We start from the raw sequence: 17,344 nt of genomic DNA on the forward strand, positions 1-17,344 counted from the left end.
TGGCTGGTCGAATGTCAAAAGATGTTTGATCAGTACATGCCCCTAGACTACAGTCGTACTTCTCTGAGCCGAAACTCTAAGGTCGAGTCCCTTTATGTAACGAGCTAACCTAAGTTTTCTATCTGTTAGAACTCTACCATTACATAAAGGAATATCAGTAGCGTCTGTCTAAATTCTGTAAAGTATCTCACGAGCCATGTGAGAGTTACTCATCTGAGAAATTTTGACCCGACTCTAGAAATGAAATTGGGATATATTACCGCTCTATGAGCCTATTTTCCTAACCAAGGCTGAATTGATTCCACAAGGATATTTTTGTTCTGATTCTTTTATTAGAATGAGGGATAGTTCTTATAAGAATGTATACTCAACTGGTTAAGGATTAGTGGAGGATCCGTACTTCTGTAAAAGCTACTTGAAGATATGAAAGAACTGATGGAAGTTTCATTTCTACAATTTTGTGACATGCATGAATTTCGAGAACGAGATTCTTTTAAGGAGGGGAGAATTGTAACACCCCAATTTAGGGGTAAATTATAAGCTTTTGAAACTGGTAGTCAATTTTAGAAAAGTGTAGGAATTCAGGTACCAAACTCATAATTTACCCATTTTTCTTTAAGTGAGAATTATAAACCTCCTCCCCCGTGAATTCTGCTTTTCCCAGATTCTTTTCCCCAAATTCCCTCCCCTGTCAACCCTCCTTTGAGCTTCGATTTTTTCATCGTCTGGCCACCGTTCATCGATATGAAACCACCATCGTGTTCGTTGTCGACCAGTGAATAAAACCCCTCAAACCTCTCATCGTGAATCGTCACCGTTCACCGTAAAATTCAACTCAATTTTTTGAAGTTTTTAAACTCCATCGCCGTCAAAATCGTTAATTCGTCGTTGATCGTTGCTCCGTTTTTTACACCTTCCACACCATCGTGTTCCTTGCATCGTTTCGAGTCCACCGATGTTTTTTTTGTCTCCGTTGTCACCGGCGTGTGAGGGGGTGAAGAAGCTAAAGTTTTCGACGTTTCAGAATCGAGCTCTCCACCGTTTAAAATTGTGAATCAAGCTTTGTAAGTGTCTCAAAATCCCTTAAATAATTTTAGAAATTTTTGTGAAATTTTTTCGAAGCTTTACGGCCTTGCACGCACCCCCACGCGCCACCCCTGAGAGTGGGGAAAGTTCACTGCCTGGTGGACTGCTTAGAATGGGCCTGCCCGACCCGTCTGACCCGATTGAGTCAACCCGTACTGAGTCAACTCGTTGAATTTGGCCGAGTCAACCCGTTGACTGTTGACCGTTGACTTTGACCAAGTCAACCCGTTGATCGTTGACTTTGACAAAAAAAATCAAAATTTTTGAAAAGTCATATTTTATTTTTTTGACGTCCTGAGTTCGATTCCGAAGTATGTTTCGCTAAATTTGAACCCGATAAGCTATTTTTCACTAATTAATCACCCGATTCGATCCGTTTTTTGTAATTAAGTTATGTTTTTTTATGATTTTCTGTTGATATGTATCTGAGGAATTATTGGAAGTTGATTTCAAGATCGAGGGCGTTCGAATGGAGTTTAAATGGTCGATCGATATGGCCCGAAAATCGAGGTAATAAATTACTACCTCTTTATGCTTTATGAAACATTTTAATATTGGATAAATGCATGAATGTATATGATTGGACAATTATGCTTGTTTGATTAAAGATGGACTCGAACTGAATACGATTTAAGTAATAAATTAATTAAGACTCTATTGAATTACAAGTTCTGTGATTAAGTGATAAAGGAATCAGTCCTGAATATGTAAATTATAATTTATCTCATTAAAGGTACCTGAATGATAAATTATGAGAGTACTTCGATTAGGGAAAATTATGAAAATACCCTTATGTATTGAAAAGACAAGAATTGACACTGGAAGTTGGATAAGATGTTTTTAAAGACATATTAATTTGATGAAACTACTGATGTGTATAGAAAATACTAGTTTATTTAGAAAATCTAGATAACCGGTTTCTAAACCCAAGATGACTTGTACAAATTACTAGAAGTTTGATAAGGAATAATTTCAAGTTCAGAGATTATCAGGGAAAGCAATTAACCTTAGGATCTCCAAATTATATTTATCCTTGTGAAAAGTTTCCGAAATTATTTGGTTACAAAATTACGAAAATGTCATTGAGGTATAAGTAGTTTGAGTTGACTCTGAATGAGTAAATACCTGAAGAATAATTTATCGATGGTGCTCTTTTATCAGAATTATTAGAAATGACTGAAATAAATGATAAGTTTGAATTAAATAATAAGACCGGACGGAAGGAAATAATTGAAGTACTGTAGATCTGTAAAATGATCAAAATACCCTTGGAATGGAAATGAATCAAGAATATCACTAAGACCAGGAATGATTGGATATCCTCAAGATCTGAAAGGACTGAATTAACATTGAGCACCAAAATACCCTTATGGCCTAGAATAAGTAAATGTCTTGGATTAATTAAGAAATCCAAATAAACATGGATGTTGTACTACTCTTAAAAGTTATGGAACGCAACTTAAGTCGGTCAACCAACGCTAGTGCTATATCAGTACCTGAATGGCATAGGTATCACTTGAATGCTTGTTCGTCTCCTTAAGTTTGGATTGATGATAATTCTGGAAGTACTCAACTCAGCTCAACTCTAGAGCGTATTCGGTACTAAAAAATGGATATTCGTAAGACAAATCAGCCATGAATACCAAATTGAACTGAATGAAAGTACAATATGTATCCGAAATTCAGAAATATCTAAATTGCCCTAGAAAACTCTGGAGTAACTGAGATAGACTTGACTACTAAATGAACTAAGTAACCTCAATGATTGAGAATTAAGTAAGTGATTTGGATAAGTCTGGAAACTTGGATGAACGTACATGATGTATCATCCCTATGGGTTATGAACCACAAATAAAGTACGTCGACATTTCCTGATATAATTGAAACATGGAAATAAAATAAAAACCATTAGAATAATGTTCGTCTCCTTAAGATCCATTCAGCGATGACTCAGAATATGATTTATAGACAATAATTGTTAGTATTAAAGAGTGAATACCTGGAAGGGCAACAAATGGACCGGTCAACATGCATTAGTTTTGGGAGTTGTTCAGTTTGAGTTATTTCGATAATCTGATAGATCGACACAGACTATAAATGTCCTGATCCTTCATTTCTTCCTTATCAGCTCAAATCAAATTCTGAATAATTGATGATTCCGTCAGTTAATGAACTCTTCCAATAGTGATTCTAAATTCTGACATTCTATCAGTATACTGAAGATCCATGTTTCTCTGCCCGATAAGATTATTCAATATCTCTGAATAATATCTGGAAACTCTAGTGTGTTCCCTAATCACATGAATATTTTATCTGATTTTCGATTTGAATTATGTTATAATACCTGACCTGGATTATGTTCTGATACCTGACTTGGATTCTGTTCTGATTTTTTATATCTCTGTTTACTGACGGAAAAATGTTTTATTTGAGGGGTATTGTTGGAGGAAGCATACATGCAGGCTCCTCAGCTTTGTGCTCAGGGCCTTACTGGACGTGACGGTGGGTGTATGGTTCTAGGGAACCTACACATTTTGGACGTGTTCAGTTGGGGGAATTACTATAGTTTTTAAATTTTAAAAATATGTTTTAAAAATATATGTATATTTCCACTGGTTCTACAAGAACACACTAGATAACTTACCCTGATCTCCTTAACCCAGTAATCCGAAATATTTCCTCTGAACTGGAAGCTTACTGTCTGTTACTACCTGAGATATCAGTGGGACTCAGCTTAGCTAAAAATCTGTAGATGTCTGAACCAATAAGGAAATATATATTTATATGTATCTGCACATATTTCAACATCATTTGACAGTTTTGTATTACTGAGCATTTCAAAGCTCACTCTTTTACTCACTTTTTCAGTTTAAAAGAATCGTACCAGTGCATCTATCGACATCAGTAAGGGAGTTCTTCCGACGTTGCTTGCAGAATATGATACATGTGATTAGGGGGTATGTAAATTGTATTTTGTTTTATATACGAGTCTGAAAATCTGTTTTATTTCTACATACTGATATATCATTTTATGAGTTACATGTTTTAATAAAAGTTTTAAATTTTTTGCTATTTTTTACTGTGGGTCACTCGGTGACCCTAATGTGACTCTCCAGATCAGATTGGGTTACCCGCATTGGTCTGAGGGGGTTACACAAAACTTTTAGTACTCCTTATGAAAGATATTCATTCCATCATAATAGAAGTGAAAAAATGTCATAGGCTAAATTTTTTTTGATCTTCTTGTTTGGTTTTTCTTTAAATCAGAGAATTGGTTGTGAGTATCGCCATAGTGAAATCGCCAGACTCAATCTGAGAGACTGCTAGTACTACTTTATTGGGAATTGTATTGACCCGGCCTGTGGTTTTTAATAAGTTCATGTTTATTATGAGACTGATATTTCGTGAACGAATTTGATTTTTTTATATGTTTTGGAAATTTTACAGTTGAATTATATTGAATTATAGCTTTAGAAGACAATTATGCATGCACGCAACTCGAAAGACATCATGACAGGGTAATATATTTGGAGCAGCTACTTGGCCCTGTCATGATGCCTTTCAAGTTACGAAAGAGAATAAGAGGTGAATGAGTTGTTTGAGATTTCATTATATTTGATCATTTGTTGGAAAATCTTTAACCACAAGGATGAAACGAAAAAATTATTATATGTTATTTATAGAAAATAATTCCAGCTTTGTTGGCGACTTTCAACAATTATACTTAGTTCATCTTAGTAGTATTTGTCAACTCTACATTTATAACCTAATTTTTTTCTCACATGCATTTATCGAACATCTATGTTTCACCTGAGATGACATATATCTAACATTACACATTGAATTGTTGATGGTCCCGATAGTCCCTTGGTCGGGTCTTCTCTCAATGGACCCTTATTCAAGTCAACATCTCCCATAATTCAAAGTTATATTAGAATTTCTCATGCATCCCCGACTAAAAAGTTACGCTGGAAATGAGGAGAGAAGCGAAAAAGAAAATTCGAGATCGAAAAGAAATTTAAGGTTTAGAATGAAATTGAGAATTGTGTTGCAAGTTTTAAAAGTTGTGGACCTAAATACAAGTACCTGAAAAGTTCAATGACCATATTACAAACGTACTAACAACGTTTTAAGGCTATAGGTACTAAAACAAACAAAATTTGATAGCCTAGGTACTAAATGCATAATTCACCCTAAATTAAAATAGTTTAAGGCTAGAATCTTCAAAGTTCGCATCCAATACATTAAACTACATCATTATCGCTATGCCATATCATTAAATCGAGAAACGCTCACGTGCGACGCCTTAGTATAGGGCTAAAATAAGACGCTACCGATTTTGTTATTATTTTAAATAAAAAAAGATAAAAAATGACCGAAAATATTATTATTTTTATCGATTAAAATTACCTATATAGGTAAACGCGGTAAAAAAAATCCGATCAAAAAATAATGTTTTCGGTATTTTGTTACCGGTTTTTTATTTAAAATAACAACAAAACCGGTAACGTCTTATTTTAGTCGTATACTAAGACGTCGCACCGCAAAACTGCCCCATTAAATCAGGTATAAGAAGGGACGGTGCTACATACCCAAAAATTTTGATATAATAACATTTTAGGTCCACTTTAGTTTAAATATTAATCAAATAAAGTCTTTGTTTCTATCAATTTTTAGATTTAAATACTTAATAAGTTCTTATTCTTTTGAAATAAAACAATTTTACCTCCCTCAACATTTGATCCTATCACCATTCCTGAATATATGCAAATTAACAGCACCGGTTCGTTGAAAAATCCGGGTAGTAACTATTTATCGATGAAGGTCGGACGAAGAACAGCTTGATATACAGCTAAATTTTTAGACCGGAATGAATGGCAACCACACCCCCAACAAGATTCTCGTACTTGACCTTCTGAAATCCGGTATCCGTGATCATCGAGGCGAATTTTTCCTGCTTTCGAAGATTTTTCATGATTATTTTATGGTAATACAGTGGAGCTGAAATTTGCATCATCGATGAATAAACTGGATAACACTGAAAAAAACTGAAGTACTTCACTTCAAATGGAAATCCCAGATTTTCACATTTCATGTTCAGGACTTCTAGTTGGTTTTATAGGGCTATATTCACATGTTTTAGAAGCAACACTAAGAATCACCCAACTTTACCGACCATCAGTTAGTTTAACAGGATAAGGTGCTAGATCCTTTAAACAAGGTCGGATTTAAATTCTGGCATTATGAATGAAGTTGCCTCTATAATACTCGATCTAGATTAGTAACCAATGGTTTGAATATCGGTGGTTATACAGAAAAAAAAGAATGCAAATGTCAAAAAAATACCCCTAACATTTGACTAAATAGTCATTTGACCCCCTTTGTTTTCTAGAGTATTTTGTCTCCCAACGTTTTATTTTGGGACAAAAAGCCCCTCATGGATGGAAATGGATAGTCAACAAACGGCTAACACTCTAAAACAGGGACCTTTTTTTCCTATAATGAAACGTTGGGGCCATAATGCTCCAAGAGAAAAGAATAAGAGTCAAAGTTACTATTTAGTCAAATGTTAGGACCTTTTACCCCCCTAAAATAAAACGTTGGGGGTCAAAATGCTCCAAAAAAGAATAGAGGTCAAAGTGACTATTTAATCGAACATTAGGGGTATATATATTTTGGCTTATGCCAAAAAAGAATCACCTAACGTTCCCAATGAATTAAATATCAAACGTCTATACATTGACCATGCAACTAGAACACTTGGGAGCAATGAACCCATGGTATGGCTAAAAGGGGGAAAATAGCTGCAATGAACCCACCATATTATGGCAATAAAGAAAAGAATAGCAACCTTATTTTCCAGAATATGCTTTAAATAATTGTATGTTACTCAGAAGTGATAAGAATGTATGGAGGATTGAGATATGACCTGTGGCGGAAAACGGCGGATGCTTTCAACTAGGTACTGATAAGATTCTCTATCGCCCGCAACCACCTCTCCTAGTCGTGGGATAACAGAGAAAGAATAAAAGTCATACCTGCATAAAGGGCAAAAAAGTTTCATAGAATAAGGCTAAAGTAACCTGAATCTGATAAAATATGAACTCGAGATAACAAGATTAGCTGACAAGATTAACTGTGCTTTCTCACATTAATTTTCAAAAGCTAACAAGATTGATACTTATCAATCCGAACTCGAGATAAAATTCTCAAAATTCTTCTCAAATTTAAAGAGTAACCACTTCAGTAAAAATTCAAGAAGATTAGAAGATGGTAATTATACAAAATATTCGCAACTACGGCTGGATTTCTAAGTGACATAGACAGAAAAGAGTTGAGGAAAAAGGTAGTTTGTTGAAGAACATAATGCAAGAATCTTAAACACTATTACTCCGTTAAGTCGTCCTTAGGCCACTTGCTTAGTTCATATATACATTATAACATGAACCATATTAGATTATGAAAAGTGTGAAGGATACTCACAATTCCTTAAATACAGGAATTTCAACATGGCTTAGTTCAAGACAAAGGAATCTTCCTCCCCGTTTCAACACCCTGAGAAAAAGAGAGAGAGAGAGAGAGAGGGAGGCACTGGCATCATATATGATATAACAAAAACCCTATTTTTTTTTATAAGAGAACAAAAACCATATTCAATTATATAGAAGAGCCAAGTTTCATTTGAAGCAACAAGGAAAAGATAGCTGCTATGGAACAATCTATCACCACAAGTATGAACAGACTATACCTTAAGTTCACAGTCAACCCTCCGATAAAAAGAGAAGAAAGAAAGTCTATTGTTGAACATAGTCCTATAACTACATCAGCACAAAACAGGTGGTGAATAATTAAACTTGTAAGATTGAGAAAGAAAGAAAATGAAATTGACAATTTATTTCTCTTTGCAAACAATGAGCTTCACAAGTATGCCATTGAATAAATTCTTAGTCTAACTTCCAATTAGAAAGAGAAAGAAAAAAAGTATTTGCTGAACTATGAACCTAAAAATAAAACAGCACGAGAAGAGCATGTTATTACAACAAACACATGAAGTTAACTTCATATTTCATTTACCATATTTTTTTTTATACCTTCAAATTCATTGCATGCATTAACTGGTTCAGAGAAATCGGCAAATTTAAGGACATAAGCAGAAATAGATGTTCCGTGGAAATTTGTTAGCCCCATGAATTCAGGCCATAATCTACCTCCTTACTACTCTGAGTACAGTTGTAAAGCTAAGTGGATATTCTACAGTTTCTTTTACCAAAAGTTGCAGGATTTACAGCTTAAAAGGTGAAAAGGTTCTGAATTTCTTAATCACTTATTCATAGCAGTAACTAAACTCATGATTACTGTTAGTCACAAGAAATCAAATGTCCCTTTTCTGAACAAGTTATATTTTCAGACTCCCTAATTTCTATACTGAGGCTTGATTTCTTAGAGTAATTAAAATATAAATAGATAAAAGGTCAAAAGTTGAAAGCTCACCTATAAGCTTCAGTGAGAACTTTCTCTATGTGGGTGACATTTCTAATTCCAAATGCAATGGTGTAACCATCCATTGAATTATCTTCAAAACTCAGGGCTTCTGCATCTCCTTGCACCCATACAAGGGATTTGTCTTCTCCAAGACCTAAATGCACAGGGAAACGAGATATATAAAAAAAGAATTATTAGTATTGGGGTGAAATTCAAATTTTCCCTCCCAAAAAATTCTTCGTTGGGAGATACAAATAATCCCTTCAACGACAAGCTTATTCTTTTATTTACCTCTCTCTAGGGCACGATTTTTTCCAACGTTTAACATGTTTTGGTTGATGTCACATACATGTATCCAAGTTTCTTCCTGTAAGTCATCGTTGATTGGATCTTGTAATGCTCTGCGTCTGATGCTGTTAACACTTTCCAGAATCCTGAAAGCAACATCACCTGCAAAATCAGCAATTTTAACCTACGGAATACATGTTCATTTCAGATAAAAAGAAAATAGGATGAAGAACCATAACAACACCCCACACTTGCCTCATTTGATTTTGCTGTAGAAAATGACATAAATATCTTATTAAGGAGCTCAGATTCACATTAATTAACTACAAACCTATATCCAATTATGAGCGTTATTCAATGTACTTACACTGGCCAAATTAATCATCCAACCATTAGAACTATACAAGCTAATGTAACTCTTTTTTCACTTTTGCAATTCTTATATTTTCCAAGTTACCTCACCAAATTTACTATTTGACAGTGTATGCTTTCTGTACAACCAATGCACATACCTATGTTTAACAAAGAAAGCCTACCTGTTCCACCAGCTACATCAAGATGTTTCATTCCTGGAAATGGGCTCAGTTCGGAGACCAGTCTGACAAATTGGGAAGCAGACACAAAGAAGATAAGCGAAAGCAAAGCAGGTGATAAAAATAAACAATTAGAAAGATCCATAGAAAATCCAACCTATCCTTCCACAGTCTATGTAGTCCAGCACTCATAAAGTCATTCATGAGATCGTAGTTTGAAGCAACATTGCTAAAGACTTTACCAACCATTTGGCTTTTTTCTTCTTCTCGTACTTCTTTAAACCCTGAAAATTTAACACTGCAAACCTTCATTCTATAGAAGTCAATGATTGTGAAACAGGGAAAATAGTATGAATTATGATACATGAATGGGGTGAAGAATTTGAGCATCACAAGCAAAGAAAATCATATTATATGTCCGTGGTTTATGGATATCAAATATGCATAGTTGACCATTGCATTATAAGAAATAATGAATTCCTAAACCCAAATTTTCATGGTTCCATCTTTGGATTTCTTATTAAGCATTAGCCATCTATTTTACAATTTGCTCGCTACAAAATATAGTGTCACATTTCAAACTAAAGTGAATTTGCTCGTGTTTCGAATAGAAGTTACAGACATGGAAAAACATAGAAAGGAAGAAAAACTAAGACATAAATGCAGACATAGAAAGCAAGCATAAAAGATGTTCTAAGCTTATCAAGTAAACTGAGTAAAATTGAATTAATGAATCAATAAGCAAAAATCTTTTTGTTTTCATGTAGAGAAAGAAAAAAGCAGAGAAATACCAAAACTCGTGGCGTGAGAATGTAACAAAGAAGCAGAACATAGATTGGGCGAAATCCTGTTCCTGAGATTCCTAGTTACCAGCCTGAGAGCCATTCTCAGTACAACGATTAGCCTGCAAAACAAAGCTCATTTTCAATTTCAACTTGCAATAGGATGATCTATGTTACCCGAATCTTCATTTTGTTCAAAGGACTTATGTGATACATATATTTTGACACAAAGCCATCTCAGATATTTTCGGATCCCCGGCCGAAAATTAAAAACTGGCCCCAATAAATCTAAAGCATAGTCCATAACTTTGAACAATTAACTTAATGTTTCATTAATAAACCATAAAAATGTGATTAAACTATGCCAAACACATTATCTTCATTGTTTTTTGAAAAAACAACTTAACTAAAACTAAAACTCATGCCGGTCCCCAATGAGCCGGCCCTGTTTCAACATGAACATGAGATATGAATATGATCCTTGAAATATACCGGGGGGCGAGCTTCTACAAAATTGAACATATACACTTGTTCCTGGATCCTAGTAACATAGAAAAATGAATCCTCTAGAATGAAGATGACAGAACAAATGGGAAACAAGAAGAACCCACAAATCCTTGAAAGTAAAACACGAAATTAAACATACAATTCCAAAAGATAAAATTGAAAGAAAAAAAAAGAGAAGGTGAGTACGAAACGGGACCTCGGTCTCGGTGTTAGAATCAGTCGGTGAGTCAGTCGGACGAGTTTTGTGAAACGTCTTCTAATGGAAGAAGATTCACAGAGAAACTGAACGAGGGCAGAGGTGAGCTAGAGGAAAACCCGAATCAAACCATTCGATCCAAACATGAATTGATTCTAACCTATACTGTTCATGGTCCGTACTAGATACCACCCAACTTTATTTAAGGGTTGTATAGTATATATTATTGAATTTCTAATTTTATCAATTATAACAATAAACTTTGATTATTATTTCAATTATACCACTAGGCTATTAAATCATTAACAGCCGAATCAAAACGATGCAGTTTTGGTAAGGTTTCTATGTCGACAGTCATCAGTTACGCCGGTAAACGTCAGTCACGTCATCGTGACGTTAATGATTTAACAATTTAGTAATATAATTGAAACAAAAGTTAAAGTGTTATAATTAACAAAATTAAAAATTTAGTGGTAAATGATACAACGTCTAAAATTAGAAAGTATTTAATACAGTTTACCCTTTTTATTATCAGATCAGATTGGTTTGATTTATATAGGAAAAAAAAATTGAACTCCGTTTAAGAATGCTTCTTCAAATGAATTCTTCAATACAAAAGCATTGTTTTTTCAAATTTTTTTAGTTTAATTTAATAAAAAAAATTAAACACTAATTTTTTTAGTGAAAATAAATTATTTAGAGTAGTAAATAAATAATTTAATATACATCATAAAATTTATAAACATAACCACACTAATAGAATAAACAATGAGCAACGAATATATATAAGATTGATAATACAAGATATGATATTTTAAGATCAATGGTTTTTATTAACTAAAAAACATTATTCTTCTGCTTTTTCATAAGTCGTAATTAGTGGTTAGACTTATAAAATGACACTTTTAATAAATATTGAATTGTATCGATAACACATGCAATGAGAGAAGAAATTAAGGTCGCAAATGTTCTTACCAAGTTTGCATGTACAATATCATTAGAATTACAAGAATTTTCTTAACCATTTGACACGATATTCTCAAAGATTCAAGATGACAAAGATAACTTAGTCTAAGACAGTAATATAGTAGTCTCTCTTTTAGAACAAGAAAAAAATATGTTCGATACAATATTGATATTTTGAGGATTTAATTAGAATATCTTAAAATTTAGGATTAATTTTGAATTTAGATTAAATTATAGTTTGAGGATATATGGTAAATTAACCCTAAAGTTAAGTATAACAAAGTTAACTAAAGGGTAAACTATGTATGTAGTCCCCTTTATTTTTGGTCTAATCAATTTTGATCACCGAATATTTTAATTCAATACGTTTGATCTCTTATGTTATCGGTTTGTTCAATTTAAATCACTTGACCGTTTACTTCCATTAAATTATTAACGTAAATCTAAATTGACAATTAAAAAAATCAAAATAACTCACGTGTCTTCTTCTTATCATCAACACCCTTACTTTTTTCCTCCTATTCTTCTCATAAAAAAACCCACGTGTCTTTCTATTATTCTTCTTCTTCTTCCTCTTCTTCAAATCAACATTCGTACCTTTTTCACGTAAAAAGTCACGTGTTTCTCCTTCTTTCATAAACCTGCAAAAAAGGATTATAGACAATTAAGCAGCCACCAACTTAGATGTAACTAACTGTTACCGAAAACTTAAACAAAAAGTTGAACAAACACAGAAGCTCAAGCAACACGTACATAAGCAGTGAGTGATTTGTTTTCCTTTTTCCTGTTTTACAGAGTATAAAGTTCATAATTTAACTGGGTGATTGTTTATCCCGTCTACTTGTAGACAGCTTTATAATTCTGTAATACTTTGTAATGTCTGGCTTGTGTCCTTAAGCTTCAACAAATTTTTTCATCTTTTTACGTGTTTGCTCTATTATTTCAACTTATTTTGATGGATGGTCTCAATTATATTAACCACAATATGTTTGCTATTCTAAAGGGAGGAATGTTGTCTTGAATGAATATGAAAGTCCAAAGGTAGTTAATGATGGGGTGACAATAGATAGAGTTCTTTTTTCTTAATGCCATGGAAAAGGCAGGTGCAACTCTTATTGCAGAGATTAATGGGCACTTGTTTTTATTGTTGTTCTTCTGATTATACGTTTTGTTGAGCTTTTATTTTGACAAAGATATGATCATTCACACTAGCAGGCAAATAGTAAAAGTTATTTGATTTAATGTGAAGAAGAAGAAACAACAGTAGGCACGTGAAGAAGAAACGAACACAGTAATGGTTTGTGGAATTGAAATGATCATGTGTGCATATAGAGAGAAAGCTTACACGTGAAATGGTCATGTGTGGTTTAATGTGATGATGATGATGAAGAAGAAAAGAAGAAGAAAAGACACGTGGAGGGTGGTGGCGAATGGCTGTCGGTGACGCCTATCGTCGGCGGTAAGAAACGAACAACCACCGATATTCTAGAGCTTCTCTCTTCTAATTTTGAGAGGGGAGAAAACCAATTTTTTTTTATACCCGTGTCAAAGAAAGAAATCTGATTACATTAGCAGTTTACAAAGTATTGAAATCTGGCATTTTGGGAGAAAAAATAGGCAAAGCTTTCTGAGAGAGCATTGGAGCTTCTCGCCTTGCCTGATGATGGAGTCCCGAGGTTGCTCCTTGATATCGGTATGTATATTCCATTCTCTGCTCAAATAGGAAGGAAACTACCAAATGTTATGGATATCTGATTAGAGATATTTGATGTTATTTTTAGGTTGTGGATCTGGGCTTAGTGGGGAGACACTAACTGAGAATGGTCATCAATGGATTGGTTTAGACATTTCTCCTTCAATGCTTTGTAGACATGCACATGGTTGGATAAAAAACCGATCCGGATCGGATCGGATCGGATAAAAAACGATCCGGTTTTTTCACCTAGTCAAAAAACCGGATTTTAAAAAAATCGATTCGGATTCTAACCGGTTTGGAGGGCCGGATGGTGTAACCGGTTTCGGTTTGAACCGGTTTTTTTAAAAAAACCGATTTTTAATCCGGTAAAAAATTCGGTCGTCTAATTTTTAAACCCCAAATCGGATTTTTAAACCCCAGACCGTGTTTTTTCAGATAAAAACCAGTTTTTTATCCGGTTTTTTTCAAACCGATTTTTAATCTGGTAAAAAATACGGTCGTCCAATTTTTTCCCAAACCGGTTATACTATCCGGTTTTAAAATATCCGATCCGGTTTAAAAAATACTTGTTTTTCCCAAATCCGGATTCGGATATTTTTTGCGCAAAATCGAATATTCGGATTTTTTGTGCACTTCTAATGCTTTGTAAGTTTTCTTTTTTCGAAACTTAATTTCATGTAGCTGTGTAATCGAACCCCATGTTCGATAAATTGTTTGTGAACCGTTCGTTTATGTTCAAACTTGTTTGAAAGTTTGTTTATTAGCTCGTTTATAAGCATGGTTATTGACTCGTACATAAGCTAGTTTTACCCTATTTTCCTTTTTTTACGCTTTTTAAATATTTGTGAAAGTAGAGACTAAATTGAAAACAAAATGAACTGTGGAGTTTAAATTGTGAAGCTAGGAGCTTAAAGAATAGTGACACAATTTCACTAATATGTTTGTGAATGCTAAGCGGACATGTTCACTAACGTTAAACGAATCAAACTCGAACACCTTAAAAAATAAACAAACGAACAAGATATTAAAATTTTAAACAAATACAAACCGAACATGAATACTTTAAAAAATAATCAAACGATCACAAAGACAATCCTGTTTGATCAGGTCTAGTTCGTTGACACCCCTAAATTCATGACACATTTATAATGTATGATTTTTAGGGGTCCCCCCATTTTTCTTGGTTTTGATTCATAGATGTTGCTTTGCGAAATGAGGTTGAGGGTGACTTGTTACTCGGTGACATGGGACAGGTATTTACCAAATCCTTAAACCTCTTCAAATTAAACCTATAGTATCGTTGTTGTTTCCGGACATAATGTTTCCGAAATGACGACTTCATTACACTATTTTTACGTTTCAGGGCTTAGGACTTCGACCTGGGATTATCGATGGTGCTATAAGTATTTCTGCTGTTCAGGTATACTTTGGGTGCTTTTTTGAGATTTATGTAGTTAAAAGACTATTCTTGCTCATGATTTCCCCCCTTTGTTGCTTTGGCATGCAGTGGTTGTGCAATGCTGATAAGTCCTCTCATGAGCCAAGATTGAGGTTAAAGTATGCCGGGTTCTTTCTTCTTACATGCCTATTTTTTTATAAACTAAACCGACATTCGTACATACATGCAAATGGAAGATGTGTTTCTGTAGATGTAACGTGTGATGATTCTCGTGGCATTTTTTGAATCATTGTATAGATGTTTAGCAAGGGCAATGCTCCAAGAATATCCCGAAAATCCAGCCCAACCTGAGCTAATTTTGAGTTATGCAATGCGTGCTGGATTTGCTGGTGGTGTGGTTGTTGATTACCCACACAGGTATGCCTCTATTCCGTTCCTTATGAACAATTTTGCTGTGATGGATGCCTGAGTTAACGGCAGTTATATCATCGGGACTGCATACACTTGCTTCTATGCCTCTTGCTTGTTTTCGATGAACTTGTTTTAGATCGACCGTTCGTGTGTCTTTCTGGACCATCTGTTTTGAAATTGTGTTTAATGAAATTAAGATTCACAATCTCATTTGTACTGGTTTTGCAAGGCAATGGAATGTGCAATGAAATTTTCTACAACATTTCATGATTACTGGTGTTATTTTTCTGCTATTCTGTCCTTGTGGGCATATTTATCCTAGTGTTCGATTCTTTTTGCCTTATAATTACCTCTCGTACTCTGCATTTGCATTGCCGTTTTTTATTATATTACAGACATCCGTCTATTATATGCCGTGTTCGTTAGTGTAGGGAAGGTGATAATTTTGGAGAGAGTTGCTCCGATGACGACGAGAGCAGCGGAGATGAAGAAAACCAGACGGTGAGACTATATATATCATATCATATTATTGCTCTTTTCTGGTAAGGGCTTTCACATTATTTCGGAAAAGGAAATAAATAAACGAGTAGTTACACGGTTTCCTAATGTTCAGTACTTTGCTCGTTGCTTCAGCTGCTGCCACTGCCATTGCCACGACTGCAACTACTAATATTATCGTTGTATTCTCGGGGAATTTGCAGGTTAGCATTTCGGACAGGCATAGACCCAGGAAGAAGCAGAAGATAAACAAGAGAGGTAAGGGAAGAGAATGGGTGTTGAGGAAGAAGGAACAGATGAGAAGGAAGGGAAACATTGTGCCCCGAGACACCAATTACACGGCTCGGAAACGCAAAGCTCGCTTCTGATGGCTACGGTGGTATAATCTCGGATGCATCCGGCGAGGGGCGGTTCTGTAAGTTTTTGCCATGAACTAGTTTGCATAGTTCATGTTTTATAATCTATAACCCGTGGAAACCACAACAAATCACACCTCTTGAAAATTATAGTAATTGCTGCTGTGGGTAATAATGCATGGTTTTTGTTAGGTTTAATTAAAAACAAGTGCTTAAACTTTACTCAAAATTGATTGTTATTTCTTAAAAAATATGTTGTTAAAAATAAGTGTATATTGTTTTCTCACTTGCACTTTTAGATGCATATTGTTAAAAAAACTTCATTAAATGACACTCAAAATTTATATTTTCTTTTTTCTTTTTTAAAAATATAATATTTTTTAAAAATATTTTAAAAAAATATAAACGTGATATGCGTCGCTTAATGATTTTATAATAGTAGACACTTAAAAGTGTAACATAAAAATATTAGACATTTATTTTTAACGAAAAATTCTTTAAACACCAAAAATCAATTTTGAGTATAGTGATGGCTAAAATGTTTTAATTCGATGGGTTTTGATCCGAAGATATAAGATTAATTTTTTAATTTGTGTTCAGGGTAGGTAGGGATTCTTCTGTTCGATTTTGCTGGGCGAGTAGTTAGTGACAATTTCAAAATTGACTATTTTTATAGATAAATTCGATTGTCAGATAATATATTTAACTAAATAATTTATTAATGATGATTGATGGCTATTGTGTCAAAAGACCCTATTCTTGAAGCTTTTGTATTAATTGTGTTTCATTCTAAAGTAATCTATTCCACCAATTTTGAAGAAATCAAAATAGCAAGTGGAGCTTTTTTTTTTTTTTTAAAATAAGCATACCTAACCTTGGCGTAATCAAAAAAGCAACTAGTAGTGGAACTTAATTTATAACGAACAGAAAGGATGAGATCATTAGGTAAAGTATTATAATAAAGGATTGACATAATACTAAAAATAATCCCCCAATGTTCATCAAAATGGTTATTTTGGCTCTGTTCTTTTGTTTTGAAACATTTTGCTCCCTCAATGTTTCACTTTAGGACAAAAAACTGTCTCTAGATAAAAACTATTAGTTAACATACAATTACTGTTTAAAAATGGGAATCTTTTTAACA

At 34.0% G+C, this 17,344-nt stretch overlaps 1 protein-coding gene and 1 pseudogene across 2 annotated transcripts; one reads left to right on the forward strand and one right to left on the reverse strand.

Annotated features, from left to right (window-relative positions):
* Positions 1 to 5,816: 5,816 nt before the first annotated feature.
* On the reverse strand, positions 5,817 to 11,021 carry LOC120129732 (2-methoxy-6-polyprenyl-1,4-benzoquinol methylase, mitochondrial-like). Of its 2 annotated transcripts, none has more exons than XM_039147165.1 (9): positions 10,875 to 11,021; positions 10,181 to 10,293; positions 9,547 to 9,687; positions 9,393 to 9,454; positions 8,860 to 9,018; positions 8,578 to 8,722; positions 7,570 to 7,641; positions 7,016 to 7,124; positions 5,817 to 6,040 (listed from the first exon to the last, which is right to left on the reverse strand). In XM_039147165.1, the coding sequence occupies exons 2-9, from the start codon at positions 10,219 to 10,221 to the stop codon at positions 5,939 to 5,941; spliced, it is 831 nt and encodes a 276-aa protein (XP_039003096.1). In that variant the 5' UTR covers positions 10,222 to 10,293; positions 10,875 to 11,021; the 3' UTR covers positions 5,817 to 5,938. The 2 variants fall into 2 exon arrangements, with proteins under 2 accessions (XP_039003096.1, XP_039003095.1); XM_039147164.1 differs by having other exon boundaries at positions 9,547 to 9,673; positions 10,875 to 11,016.
* Positions 11,022 to 12,930: 1,909 nt separating this feature from the next.
* On the forward strand, positions 12,931 to 16,285 carry LOC120129795 (annotated as a pseudogene).
* The last annotated feature ends 1,059 nt before the right edge of the window (positions 16,286 to 17,344 follow it).

The sequence above is a fragment of the Hibiscus syriacus genome, unplaced genomic scaffold, assembly GCF_006381635.1.
Source record: "Hibiscus syriacus cultivar Baekdansim isolate YM2019G1 unplaced genomic scaffold, ASM638163v2 tig00110503_pilon, whole genome shotgun sequence".
Lineage (NCBI taxonomy): Eukaryota > Viridiplantae > Streptophyta > Magnoliopsida > Malvales > Malvaceae > Hibiscus > Hibiscus syriacus.

What these genes read in the sequence shown, in the direction of transcription:
- LOC120129732 (XM_039147164.1), bottom strand. Translation starts at nt 10,274, where the DNA reads ATGGCTCTCAGGCTGGTAACTAGGAATCTCAGGAACAGGATTTCGCCC. An exon ending in TTCTCACGCCACGAGTTTTG is followed by an intron (nt 9,674 to 10,180) that starts GTATTTCTCTGC and finishes TTAAATTTTCAG; the next exon opens with GGTTTAAAGAAGTACGAGAA. An exon ending in TCCGCCGTTTTCCGCCACAG is followed by an intron (nt 6,041 to 7,015) that starts GTCATATCTCAA and finishes CTTCGAAAGCAG; the next exon opens with GAAAAATTCGCCTCGATGAT.